This window comes from Callospermophilus lateralis, chromosome 13 (assembly GCF_048772815.1).
Source record: "Callospermophilus lateralis isolate mCalLat2 chromosome 13, mCalLat2.hap1, whole genome shotgun sequence".
NCBI classification, from domain to species: domain Eukaryota; kingdom Metazoa; phylum Chordata; class Mammalia; order Rodentia; family Sciuridae; genus Callospermophilus; species Callospermophilus lateralis.
In genome coordinates, this window is record NC_135317.1 from 33,040,747 (window position 1) to 33,054,705 (window position 13,959).

Genomic DNA, 13,959 nt, shown 5'->3' on the forward strand with positions numbered 1-13,959 from the left:
CAGGAATGAATTTTTCTCATATCAAAAAATGTTTCACCAAATTCTACTGAGGCAAAATTTCAGATGTTCTGTTCTTATCTTGAATTAAAATGTAATATTCTTCTCTATTTCAGTTAATGGATAGCAGAGAAAGATTAAGATATGAACTTGAGAGTGAAAAATCAGTAGTTCAAGATATGGTAAGATGATTTATTATATTTTTTTTCCTAATGAATTTGAATCCACGAGTGTAATTTAAATCATGAAACATCCATATACTCAATTTGTAACTTTTTATAGTAAATTATTCATTTGGCCTTTATCAAAAAATATAAGTGCATGCATGGCAAACATTTTAAACAAGCATTTTTGAGAAAACAGCTTGAGTAGCAGTATAATCAATATATTTATTAGGTGATAGAAACTTGCGTAAGAATAATGATTACCATTTAAAAGACTGTTCAAATTTTTTTTTTTATTTTATGATGGAGATCTAAAAACAAAAACAAATGCGAAAGCCCAATATTTTGAAGGATTTTCTATTTTTAGTTACAGATTGTCACAAGTGACAACAACAACAAAAAAAGAAGCCAGTAGATATTTTGGCATTCTGTGTTAGTCTCATAAGGAAACACTGCCTTTTTATGCTCTTTTAAGAGAACTTTCCAGACGGCTGGTCTTTTATTTTATCAGTTGACTCCCCACCCCCCGGCCCCCACCCCAGCCCCCGCCCAGCTTATGGTGTTGTACTTGGGCTTTCAATGATCACCACTAGTATGTCTTTGTTACAGTAAACTGACTGTGTTTATTATAATAAAAAATAAGACACAGCTTGACTTGCGTTCTAAATGTGCTTGAAAAGAATATGATACTGTTTAGAAGAGAAAAGGTTGTTCCTAGGAAATCCACACCACTGCAGATATGGAAACATTCGCTTTTTTACAGCTTGTCACACTTTGTGCCAAGTCATGACTGTTTCCCCAACTCTGTTTTGTTGCTCTCAGCACCCTGTGTTTTGGGTTCCTTGTCATAGAAATTAATGGAAACAATGCTCCTGGATTACAATAAAGCCTTCTATGAAACCAACTTGGGAAAGCAGGCGATGGGGAAAAATTATGGTCAGCAGCTAGTCACAAAAACCATGTGCTGACAAAATATGTTATTTTGAACCCTTTACTTTTAAATACCTGGCACATGAAAATAGTCCCCATAACCTGAATCTACTTGGTCAATTTCTTCTATCCGAATCCTTCACCCTGCTCTGCCGTTTCTGCGAAGTCCAGGCTCTGCTTTCAAAATCAAATGTATGCAACGTTGTCATTAAAAGAGGAAGCGTTTTTTATAGGGTGGGGAGCAAATGTTACATGGCTAGTTTGTTAGGGCAACAGAGAAGAAATTAAACCCCTCAGTTAATGGATTTTTGCCTTTATTAGGAACAGACCTGATACCCTTTGAATTACTTTGCCTTTGTTTGTTTGTTTGTTTGTTTGTTTGTTTGTTTGTTTAACTATAATCATTTTACGGGTGCTATTGTACTCCCCACAGAGGAACCAATCACATGTTATTTTCTTGGTTAGAAGTTTGCTGAGCCCCAAGCTGATTGCCAAGCAGTCAAAGCCCACATCCCCAACCCCACAACAGCACCAGTGCCTTCAGGATGCTTAGAACTAGTTTGGGGTTTCATGTTTTCAATAGAGGGAATGGTTCTCCTTGTGGTCAGGGTTTCTATGGCGTACCTGCTTTGGGCCTGGGGAGGCCACTATTTCCCCCCTCACACCCCCAAGGCATTCTGCGGTGCAGTTGGAGGGAGACTGGCTTTGTTGCTCTTTGGGCTCCTTTGTTCAGTGTTGGACTCCTTTTTGTTCATAAATTAGGATTTAGGAGAAGTGGGAGAAGGTGGAGTGAACTACAGTCATTTTGTAAAAATCTAAAAAACGTTCTTGCTAAGAGGTTTTTGTTCTAGGCTTGTCTGTTCCTGTTTCCAGTAGAGTCTAGTGTAAAAGTCAAAGAGCTGGTAATGAAGAGGCACGATCAATAAGAATAAGTAAGCAATGGGATTTTGAGTGATTGTATTTTTAGATTAATTTCAGAAAAAAACATATCAAATAATTTTGTATCTTCCTATAATTTCCAGGCCGAGTGTCTTTTATTTATCTTGAAGTTAATAAAAGAAGGAGAAGGTCCTCGTCAGAAAAGTACCACAATTTATCTCTTTCCCTGGCCTAATTTCTTTCATGCCAGTGCATGTGATTTCTCAGAACAATCAAGATAGGAAGGAGGTACAGAGTTTCTCTAGTCCCATTCTGGGGGCCCAGCACCAAGTGACCCCTACATTCACCTGCTCCTGTGACTGAGTTCCTGATGTCTGAGTTCCCTTCCAGGCATGCTTCAAGAATGCCGAATCTTATTGCATACAGTGTGTCAGCATTTGCCCATCTAGCTGGGATGCTTCCTGTGGTCTGTGCAAACCGGCACTGATATTGAAATTCTTGGAATAGTGGCCCCCAAGACCAACATAACAGGAATAATGGTTGAGTGGGACTGTATCCCTGTATGCCACGGCAAGCAGAGCAGCAAGTTCTACTGACCTTGGGGTCCCTGCTTCACTCTCAGTGAGTTCCTGCCCACCAGTCAGTCAAATGTGCTCCACATAGTCCCACACATCTGGTAGCCCTGCTTAACCTCTCTAATCTGCTTATAAAGTCAGAGAGGCAGAGCGGAAAATCTTTTGAAAGGAAGAGTTTCCTTGAACAGAGGTTCAAAGCTCATTAGAATGAGGCCCCCAAACAATACACCTTACAGGAAGTCAGCAGATACGTCTACTAAGAATCAAGAGGTTCATACCAAGGTGCCTCAGGTGCCGAAGTATTGCCCTCTCCTAGTTGGTAGCTCCCAATCATCCTCCAGGACAGAGGTCAGACACCACTTCCTTTGGGAAAACTTCCCTCCACAGCTTTCCTAGCTCCGATGAAGTGCCCACTGTCACATTACATAGCTCCCGGTTCTCCTCTGACAGCTCTCGACACACTCTATAGAGATGGCCTGTTCACTTGTCTTGTTATTACTTGAAATGAGCTACTTGAAAGCAACAATGGCATCTTGTTCCTGTTTGTACCCCTAAAGCCTATTGTGGTGGCTGCCATGGAGCCAGACGCTCAGTAAATATTTGCTATGAGTAATAAAAGCAATGAATATCCAAAATGATTAGTTGAAAACAGTAACCCATGATGGCAAGAACTATACATAGTTCAGCAAGCTGGTAATGCCGTTGATATACACATGTGGCATAGCTCACAATGTGCAGAATAACTATTATGTGGTTTTCACTATTAAGTTTCTGGTTCTTACCCCAGTAGATATTGAACTTTTTAGTCTCAGAATCGCTTTACACTTTTAAAAATTATTGAGACACCCAAAGAGATTTGGTTTAGATGTGTTTTCTTTTTTCCTTTATTTATTTATTAGTTGTAGTTGAACACAGTACCTTTATTTTTATGTGGGGCTGAGGCTCGAACCCAGGGTCTCGCATGTGCTAGTGAGCACACTACCGCTGAGGCACAACCCCAGCCTTAGATGTGTTTTCTTTGTTGAAATTTGCTATCTGTAAAATTAAAACAGAATCAAGTGATTTTTAAAAATCATTTTAAAATAACAATAAAAAGCCCTTTACATACTAACAAAAGTATCACAGTATTTATAAAAATATTTTCCAAAACAGAAAATGTTTACATCTTCTTAGGTTTTTGCAATTTTTTTAAAAAAAATATCTGACTTCTTTGAAGAAAGTTGCATCCTCATATCTAGATCTGCATTCTGTGTTATGACTAAATATAACACAGCCTCTGGAAAATTCCACTGTACACTTAATAGGCCATGAGAATGAAGAAAAGGCAATTAATTTCTTAATATTACTATGAAAATAATTTAGATGTCACAGAACCCCTAAAAGTCTTGGAAGCCCCAGATGTCCTTGGACTGTGCATTGAGATCTGCCACTCTTGTTTAATAAGGAAATATCCTTAGCCAGATGTGGTTAAGTTAAATATCTTTGTCCTTTTATGATTCTGATGCTCTTCCTTCTCATTTATTCACTCATTGTTTTCCTTGACACATCACCTCTACAATGTTATACTAATACCTTTTGATGTACCTAAGCCATTAATGCTGAGCTCATGCAGAAAATTCCAGATTCCCATTTGAGGAAATTCTCATGGATCTGTCAACAATGTTAGGCTGTTTCCTGCGGGTACTATATAGTATTGTGCTGTTATATTCCTAGCTGGTTGGCAAGGGGCACAGGCAAACATACTATTAAGATAGATGTAGATATAAACCATACTGATTAAAAGCTTAAAGAAGAGAATACACAGGGAGAAAATACTCCCTTGATCTTTTATTAACCAACCAAAAAGTAAGCTTGGGCAGGATGAATCACAGAAAAAAAAATGCAGAAGAGGGACTCCACTTTCAGTAACTCTTTGTAATTTATAGGGGAATTGGAAAGAGAACTGGGACCATCTAGTTCACTGCATTACAGTGAGCTTCCTGGTCAGAAAATGTCTTTCTTAAAGGAAGAGCAGCCAGAATTGAGCTAGGAAAGATGGCACTAAATCCATCAGTATCAGCAGCTGTTCAGAGTCTCACTTCTGTCCTGCTGAGCCATCTCACTGGCCAACCAACAGAATGAAAATGGAGGACATCCTGGGCCACAGGTTCATCTGTTCCCATTAGTAAGGTCTGAAGGCTCTGTCCCCTCCAGGATGAGTTGGTCACTCCATCATGATTCACACCACACTTAGCAATGAAAGCAATGATCATAATGATAGAGGGACAACTGATCCTGGAATGCCCAAGCCTCTTCTAGGCTTAGCACTAGAAGTCCTACTCCTAGGAAACCCTTCAGTCCTGGGAAACCAGGATGGTTTGTCACCCCAGTGGCTAGAGACCTGGACGCCTCTATTAGTTCAGCAATTCCGAATGGACATAAGTTCATGGATCACCAGCAATATAACTGAGGGGATTCTGAGACAGAATTGAAATTTGATGGGAAAGAAAGCCCAAACTTTTTAATATTGATCACAATGATATTGATTACTAGAAGAAATTATCAAGTGATCTAAACATTCAAACCAACTCCCACTAGAAAAAAAAAACCAAATATATTTTAGATAAAATATTACAAGCTCCTTTGTGAAAGCATCAGAGAGTTGACAGGGGAGAGAAGGATTTCTAAGTCAAAACCCAAACATCCAAGGAAACACAGCAGGGTCTACTGAGTATTCCAAGCTGTTTGCCTAATGGGAATTTGACAATCTGTACTAAACAAAAGTCACACTCCAGGGCATGCTGGAGACTGTGTGTAGGGTGTGTGTGTGTATGTGTAGCAGTGATCAACACTGATCTCCCACATTGGGCTGAGAACCAACAGGTCATTTCTGTAAAGTGAATGTGAGCCAAAGGTAATCCTTCAGCCTCCCCAATACCCAGAGGATCACAAAGGAAAGCTGCTTCCATATTGAACAAAGCATGAGAGACAGTCTCTTCCTGAGAGGTTTTAACAGTAGTTAGGGCTCCCAGTTGGTCTGCAACTCAAATTTATATCCAAGGAATTCAAAGCCCTCAGTTTAGTTTTAAGTGAACAGGAAGAATCTCTGACCGAAGCCAATGAAAATACCCTCTGTAAGAAAGTACTTTAATCCTGAGCCTCAGAGAATTACCAAAATCTCCCCTTACAATTATAAGACTATTGAATATCACACAGTCAAAGATAAGGAAGCAGCCATGTGCAGTGGCACACACCTGTAATCCCAGGGACTCAGGAGGTTGAGGCAGCAGAATCACAAGTTCAAAGCCAGCCCCAGCAAAAGTAAGGCGCTAAGCAACTCAGTGAAACCCTGTCTCTAAATTAAAAACAAAATACAAAATAGGGCTGTGAATGTGGCTCAGTAGTTGAGTGCCCCTGGGTACCCCCAAACCCCATACACAAAAAAGGAAGCACGTGTAATAAACAATATGGAGTAAAAACAACTTTATGGACTGCAAAAAATTGGAGTTTTCTTACATTATTTATCGTTTGTGGTAATTTGTTTTTACAGTGGGACTAGGGCTCAGTCCTAATCAAGTATATGGCCATATATGCCTAGTTGGATTTCAAAATTATTACGCATCAGTGATTGCTATAATGCCTCCCATTCTTTCCCTGTAGAAAGCAGGTGGAGTCTCTAGTGCTGATCCTATCTCCCATCTTGGTATGATGGCTGTATGTATGTCTTGTCTTTTTAGTTCCTCGGTCTTTGGATAAAGAGTGACTGTACTCAAAGAGCCTCCTTTGCACCTGCACCTGATCTAGATAAAGAGATCCCAGAATAGCAGCTAATGCTATAGCAGGACGAGGTTTCTGGAGGTGTAGGATGAAAATTAGTGGATCTCGATTATGGGGAGGATGTAAAACATTTGAGCCAGAGGGCAGAACAGTGCAGGAAAACATCTTGTGAATGTCCAGTATCTATTTGTGATAAAAACTGGAAGTAGAAGTGAACTTCCTCAAGATGACAAAAAAATAGCTATTTCATGTTTCATGGTAAAGACTAAATGTTGTAAGCCTAAAGTCAGAAATGAGACAAAGATTTCTGCTCTTACCACTTGCATTTGACATTGTAGTTTAGGTCCTAAGCAGTGCAGTGAAACAAAGAAAGGAAATAGCTGCCATCCAGTGTAGAAAGGAAAAAGTAGACTTTTGTTCTTAGAGGACATGAGAATTGTTTTTTAAATATGTTTATTTATCATAATTTATTTATTTATGTATTACATGTGGTGCTAAGGATCAAACCCAGTGCCTCACAATGCTAGGCAAGCACTCTACCACTGAGCCACAGCCCCAGCCCCCAAGGAGACATGATCATTTATATGGGAAATCCTAAGAAATTTACCAAAAACAAACAAACAAACAAACAAACACACACACAAAACAACAACAACAACAACAAAACCAACTACTAGAAGTAATAAGTGAATTTAGCAAGGTTGCAAAGATCAGGATACAAAAATCATATATTTCTATATATAGGCAATGAATAATCAAAAATTGACATTTTGAAAAACACCCCTTTCAATAGAATCAAAAACATGAAAAACTTTTGGATAAATTTAACAAAATATGTACAAAACTGGTGCAGTGGATAACATAGAATATTGCTGAGGGAGTTGCTGGAGAGAGATACCATGTTTAAGTTTTAGAGGATGCATATTACTAAACTTGTCAGTTTCTCCAAATTGATTTGTAGCTTCAATACCATCCCAATCAAAATCTCAGCAGACCTTTCTGTTGAAATCAGCAAGCCCACCCTAAAATTTATGTGGATATACATAGGATCTTGGGTAGCTAAAATAATTTTTTTTCAAGAATACAGTTCTAAGACATATACAACCTAGTATCAAAACTTAATGCAGAGCACAGCCTGCAGCAAGGGACTGCCCCGTCTGACCAGCAGACTACAGCAAGAGGGCAGGCCCATACTGGCCTGCGCAGGACCCAGGCTCAGAGTAGGCCCTGTCTATCCCGCCACCTGCAGACACCCGCCAGAGCCCAGCCTCAGGCCAGGGACTGCCTCTTTTGACCAGCAGACTACCCCTGGAGCTCAGGCCTGGACCAGATCTGCCCTCACCAACTTGCACAGGACGTAGGTCCAGGATCCACACTGCAAGAAAGGAAGACACATAGGCAACATGAGAAAATAAGGGGGGAAAGTAAGTGCTCCAAACAAACCAGGATAATACAATAACAGAACCCATGGACAGAAAAATTGATGAAATGTCAGAGAAGAGTTCAGAAGGTTCATAATTAAAATGATCTGTGAATTAAAGAATGACCTAAATGAGCAAATACAGGCAAAAATTGATCATTCCAACAAGGAGATAAGAGAGTAAATACAGGTAGCAAAAGAAGGAGATAGAGACTTTGAAAAAATAATTGCAGTCAGAAATCCTTGAAATGAAGGATAAAATAAACCAAACAAAAATCTCAATAGAAAGCATAATCAACAGACTAGGTCACTTGGAAGAAAACGTCAGAAAAATGAAGACAAGGTATACAATCTGGAAAAAATAAAGTTGACCACACAGTGAAGGTAGTAAGAAACATCCAAGAATTATGGAACAGCATCAAAAAACCAAATATAAGAGTTATTAGGATAGAGGAAGGCATAGAGTTTCAAACCAAAAGAATGAACAATCTTTTCAATGAGATAATATCAGAGAGTTTCCCAAGCATGAAGAATAAATTGGAAAACGAAATACAAGAGGCTTACAGGACACTAAATGTACAAAATGACAACAGATCTACACCAAGGCACATTATAATGAAAATGCCTAGCATACAGAATAAGGATAGAATCTTAAAAGCCGCAAGAGAGAGGAATCAGATCACATATAGGGGGAGACCACTTCATATCTCAGCAGATTTTTCAACCCAGACCCTCAAAGCCAGGAGACTGTGGAACAATATATACCAAGCTCTGAAAGAAAATGAGATGTAATGTAACCAAGAATCTTATATCCAGTTATATCCAGCAAAACTAAGCTTTAGATTTGATTATGAAATAAAAACCTTCCATGATAAACAAAAGAATTTACAACTAGAAAGCCTGCACTACAGAACACCCTTGGCAAAATATTCCATGAAGAGAAAATAAAAAACAAGGATGAAAATCAGCAGAGGGAGGGATTACACTAAAGTAAAACCTGATCAGAGGAGAAACCAAGTCACATTAAATACCAAAAATAACAAAAAATGGCTGGGAATACAAATCATGTCTCAATAATAACCCTGAATGTTAATGCCCTAAACTTACCAATCAAAAGACATAGACTAACAGATTGGATCAGGGAGGAAAAAAAAAAAAAGACCCAACAATATGCTGCCTCCAAGAGATTCATCTCATAGGAAAAGACATCCACAGATTGAAGGTGAAGGGTTTGGAAAAATCATACGACTCACATGGACTGCAGAAGCAAGCAGGGGTTTCCATCCTTATATCAAATAAAGTAGATCAAAGTCAATCAAAGGGGATAAAGAAGGACACTACATACATCTCAGGAGAACCATACACCAACAAGACCTGACAATTATAAACATATATGCCCCAAACAATGGAGCATCTACATTCATCAAACAAACTCTTCTCAAGTTAAATAGACCACAACACAATAATTTTGGGTGACTTTAACAACCTCTTTTACCACTGGATAGATCTTCCAAACAAAAGCTGAACAAAGAAACTATAGAATTTAATAAAACAATAACTTAGACTTAACTGACATATATAGAATATTTCATCCTTCAACATGCGATTACACTTCTCAGCAGAACATGGGTCTTTCTCTAAAACAGACCATATATTATGTCACAAAACAACTCTTAACAAATATAATAAAGTAGAGATACTACCCTGAATTCTATCAGATCATAATGAAATGAAATTAGAAATCAATGATATAAAATAAGAAATAAAAGCTACTCCAACACCTGGAGACTAAATAATATGCTACTGAATAAACAATGTGTTACAGAAGACCCATTACTCCTCCTTGATTAAAAAATTTTTGGAGGTGGATGAGAACACAGATACAACATATCGAAATCTCTGGGACACTATGAAGGCAGTTCTAAGAGGAAAGTTCATTGCATGGAGTTCATTCCTTAAAAGAAGAAAAAGTCAACAAATAAATGACTTAATATTACATCTCAAAGCCCTGGAAAAAGAAGAACAAATCTACACCAAAAGCAGTAGAAGACATTAAATAATTAAAATCAGAGCTGAAATCAATGAAATTGAAACAAAAGAAACAATTGAAAAAATTGACAAAACAAAAAGTTGGTTCTTTGAAAAAATAAATAAAATTGGCAGACCCTTGGCCAAGCTAACGAAGATTAGGAGAGAGAAAACTCAAATTACTATCATATGTGATGAAAAAGGAAAGATCACCACAGACTACAGAAATACAGAAGATAATTAGAAATTACTTTGAAAACTTATACTCCAATAAAATAGAAAATATCAAAGACTTCGACAAATTTCTAGAGTCACATGATTTACCCAAATTTAATCAGGATGATATACATGATTTAAACATATAAATTTCAAGTGACAAAATAGAAGAAGCCATCAGAAGCCTACCAACAAAGAAAAGCCCAGGACTGGATGGATACACAACCGAGTTCTACAAGACCTTTAAAGAAGAACTGATACCAATACTCTTCAATTTATTTCAGGAATTAGAAAAAGAGGCAGCACTTCCAAACTCATTCTATGAGGCCAATATCACCCCGATTCCAAAACCAGGCAAAGACACATCAAAAAAGAAAACTTCAGGGCTGGGTATGTGGCTCAAGCAGTAATGTGCTCACCTGGCATGCACTGGGCACTGGGTTCGATCCTCAGCATCACATAAAAATAAAAGATGTTGTGTCCACCGAAAACTGAAAAATAAATATTAAAAAACTCTCTCTCTCTCTCTCTCTCTCTCTCTCTCTCTCTCTCTCAGAAAAAAAAAAAACTTTAGACCAATATCTCCAATATATCTAATGAACATAGATGCAGAAACTCTCAATAAAATTCTGGCAAACTGAATACAAAAACAGATCAAAAAGATTGTGCACCATGATTGAATGGGATTCATCCCAGGGATGCAAGAGTGGTTCAACATACAGAAATCAATAAGTGTAATTTGTCACATCAATAGACTTAAAGATAAGAATCATATGATCATCTCTATAGACACAGATAAAGCATTTGACAAAATACAGTACCCCTTCATGTTCAAACACTAGAGAAATTAGGGATAACAGGAACATATATCAACATCATAAAGGCTATCTATGCTAAGTCCCAGGCCAACATTATTTTAAATAGAGAAAAATTGAAGGCATTTCCTCTAAAAACTGGAACAAGACAAGGATGCCCTCTTTCACCACTTCTATTTAACATAGTTCTTGAAACACTGGCCAGAGCATTTAGACAAAAGAAATTAAAGGAATACACATAGGAAAAGAAGAACTTAAATTGGCACTATTTGCTGATTATATGATTCTATACCTAAAAGAACCCAAAAATTCCATCAGGAAACTTCTAGAACTAGTAAACAAATTCAGCAAAGTAGAAGGATATAAAATCAACACCCTGTACATCAGTGACAAATCCTCAGAAAGGGAAATGAGGAAAATACCCTATTTACAATAGACTCAAAAAATAAAATAAAATACTTGGGAATCAACTTAGAGAAAGATGTGAAAGAACTATACAATGAAAACAGAACTCTAAAGAAAGAAATCAAAGAAGACTTTAGAAGATGGAAAAATCTGCCTTGCTCTTGGATAAGCAGAATTAATATTATCAAAATGACCATACTACCAAAAGCACTGTATAGATTTATTACAATTCTGATCAAAATCCCAATGGCATTCCTCATAGAAATAGAAAAAGTAGTCATGAAATTCATCTGGAAAAATAAGAGACCCAGAATAACTAAAGCAATCCTTAGCAGGAAGAGTGAAGCAGGTGGCATCACTATACCAGACCTTAAACTATACTACAGAGCAATAGTAACAAAAATAGCATGGCATTGGCAACAAAACAAACTGGTAGACCAATGGTAAAAAGAATAGAGAACACAGAGACTAACCCACAAAATTACAATTATATTAGACAAAGGTGCCAAAAACATGCATTGGAGAAAAGATAGCCTCTTTAACAAATGGTGCTGGGAAAACTGAAAATCCATATGCAACAAAATTAAACCCCTATCTCTCACCATGCACAAAACTCAACTCAAAATGGATCAAGGACCTAGGAATAAAACCAAAGACCCTGCATCTAATAGAAGAAAAAGTAGGCTCTAATCTCCATCATGTGGGATTAGGCCCCAACTTCCTTAATAAGACTCCAATAGCGCAAGAATTAAAATCAAGAATCAATAAATGGAATGGATTCAAGCTAAAAATTTCTATTCAGAAAAAGAAACAATCTGTGAGGTCAATAGAGAGCCTACATCTTGGGAGCAAATATTTACCCCTCACACATCAGAGAGCACTAATCTCTGGGGTATATAAAGAACTCAAAAAGCTAAACACCAAAATCACAAATAACCCAATCAATAAGTGGGCCAAGGACATGAACAGACATTTCTCTGAAGATGATATACAATCAATCAACAAATATACAAAAAAAATGTTCATCATTGCTAGAAATTAGAGAAATGCAAATCAAAACCACTCTAAGATTTCATCTCACTCCAGTCAGAATGGTAGCTATTTTGCATATAAACAACAAGTGTTGGCAAGGATGTGGGGGAAAAGGTACACTCATACACTGCTGGTGAGACTGCAAATTGGTGCAGCCAATATGGAAAGCAGTATGGAGATTTCTTGGAAAATTGGGAATGGAACCACCATTTGACCCAGCTATCTCTCTCTTCGATCTATACCCAAAGGACTTAAACAGCATACTACAGAGACACAGCCACATCAATGTTTATAGCAGCACAATAGCTAAATTGTGGAACCAACCTAGATGTCCTTCGGTAGATGAATGGATAAAAAAAAAATGTGGCATATATACACAATGGAATATTACTTAGCAATAAAAGAGAATAAAATCATGGCATTTTCAGGTAAATGGATGGAGCTGGAGGAGATAATACTAAGTGAAGTCAGCCAATCCCCCAAAACCAAATGCCCAATATTTTTTCTGATAAAAGGAGGCTGATTTATAGTGGGATAGTGGCGGGGGGGAGCAAGGGAGAAACAGACAAACTCTAGATAGGGCAAAGGGGTGGGAGGGGAAAGGAGGGGGCATGGGGTTAGAAATGATGGTAATGTGATAGACATCATTATGCAAAGTACATGTACAAAGACACAAATTGGTGTGAATATACTTTGTTTACAACCATAGATATAAAAAAATGTGCTCTATATGTATAATATGAATGCATTCCGTTGTCATATATAAACAAAAAATTAATTTAAAAAGCCTATAAAAAACTTAATTTATAGTTATATTAGTGAAGGTAAAGCAGTATTGGCATAAGGATAAACATATAGATTGATGAAATAGAAGAGAAAGCCCAGAAATAGACCCTGTGGGTCACATATGGTGATTGGATTTCTTACAAGGTGTCAAGACAATTCATGCAGTAAAGGATAATCTTTTCAATAAATGCTGCTGGAACAATTAGACAGCTCTAAGCAAAAAAAAAAAAAAAAAAAAAATGAACCTCAACTCCTCATAAAAACCTGAAATTGGGGGCTGGGGCTGTAGCTCAGTGGCAGAGCACTTGCCTAGCATGTGTGAGTCACGGGTGTGATCCTCAGCACCACATAAATAAACAAAGGCATTCTTTCCATATACAACTACAAAAAAAGTTAAAAAAAAAAAACCCTGAATTGGATCCAAAACTTAGATATTGTAGTTAACACTACTAAATTTCTAGAGTAAGGAATAAAAGAAGATCTTAGCGACTACAGATTTGGCAGTTTCCTTAAATAGCATTAATTGCCTTCATCAATTTTTTTTAAATTCCACTGTTTATAATGTTTAAAAAATGAATAGGCAAGCCTTGGAGTATGAGAAAATATTTATAAAATATATCCAACCAAAGATTTGTGTTGTAGAATATACAAAGACTTCAAATTTTAATAATATGATAAACAACTCAATTTTTTAAAGAGTGGAGTATTTGAACAGACACTTCAATAAACAGATGGCAAACAATGACATGAAAAGACACTCAACATCATTAGTCTTTAGGCAAATGCAAATTAAAACCTCAATGAGATGGCACTATATACTAATAGGAAGGCTAAAATTTAAAAGCCTAACTAATGTCAATTTTTGTCAAGGATATGGAGCAACTATAACTCTTATTCACTGCTGAGAGGAATGTAAAATATACAGCCACTTTGGAAAATATTTTGGCAGTTAAAAA

The 13,959-nt window shown here is 37.2% G+C and overlaps 1 protein-coding gene across 1 annotated transcript in view; it reads left to right on the forward strand.

The window, feature by feature from the left end:
• Nucleotides 1-13,959, forward strand: part of C13H10orf67 (chromosome 13 C10orf67 homolog) — a 112,567-nt gene that overhangs the window by 36,153 nt on the left and 62,455 nt on the right. Inside the window, exon 8 of the mRNA XM_076872891.1 lies at nt 114-179. Coding sequence (XP_076729006.1) covers nt 114-179 — 66 coding nt within the window. The remainder of the gene's footprint in view (nt 1-113; nt 180-13,959) is intronic.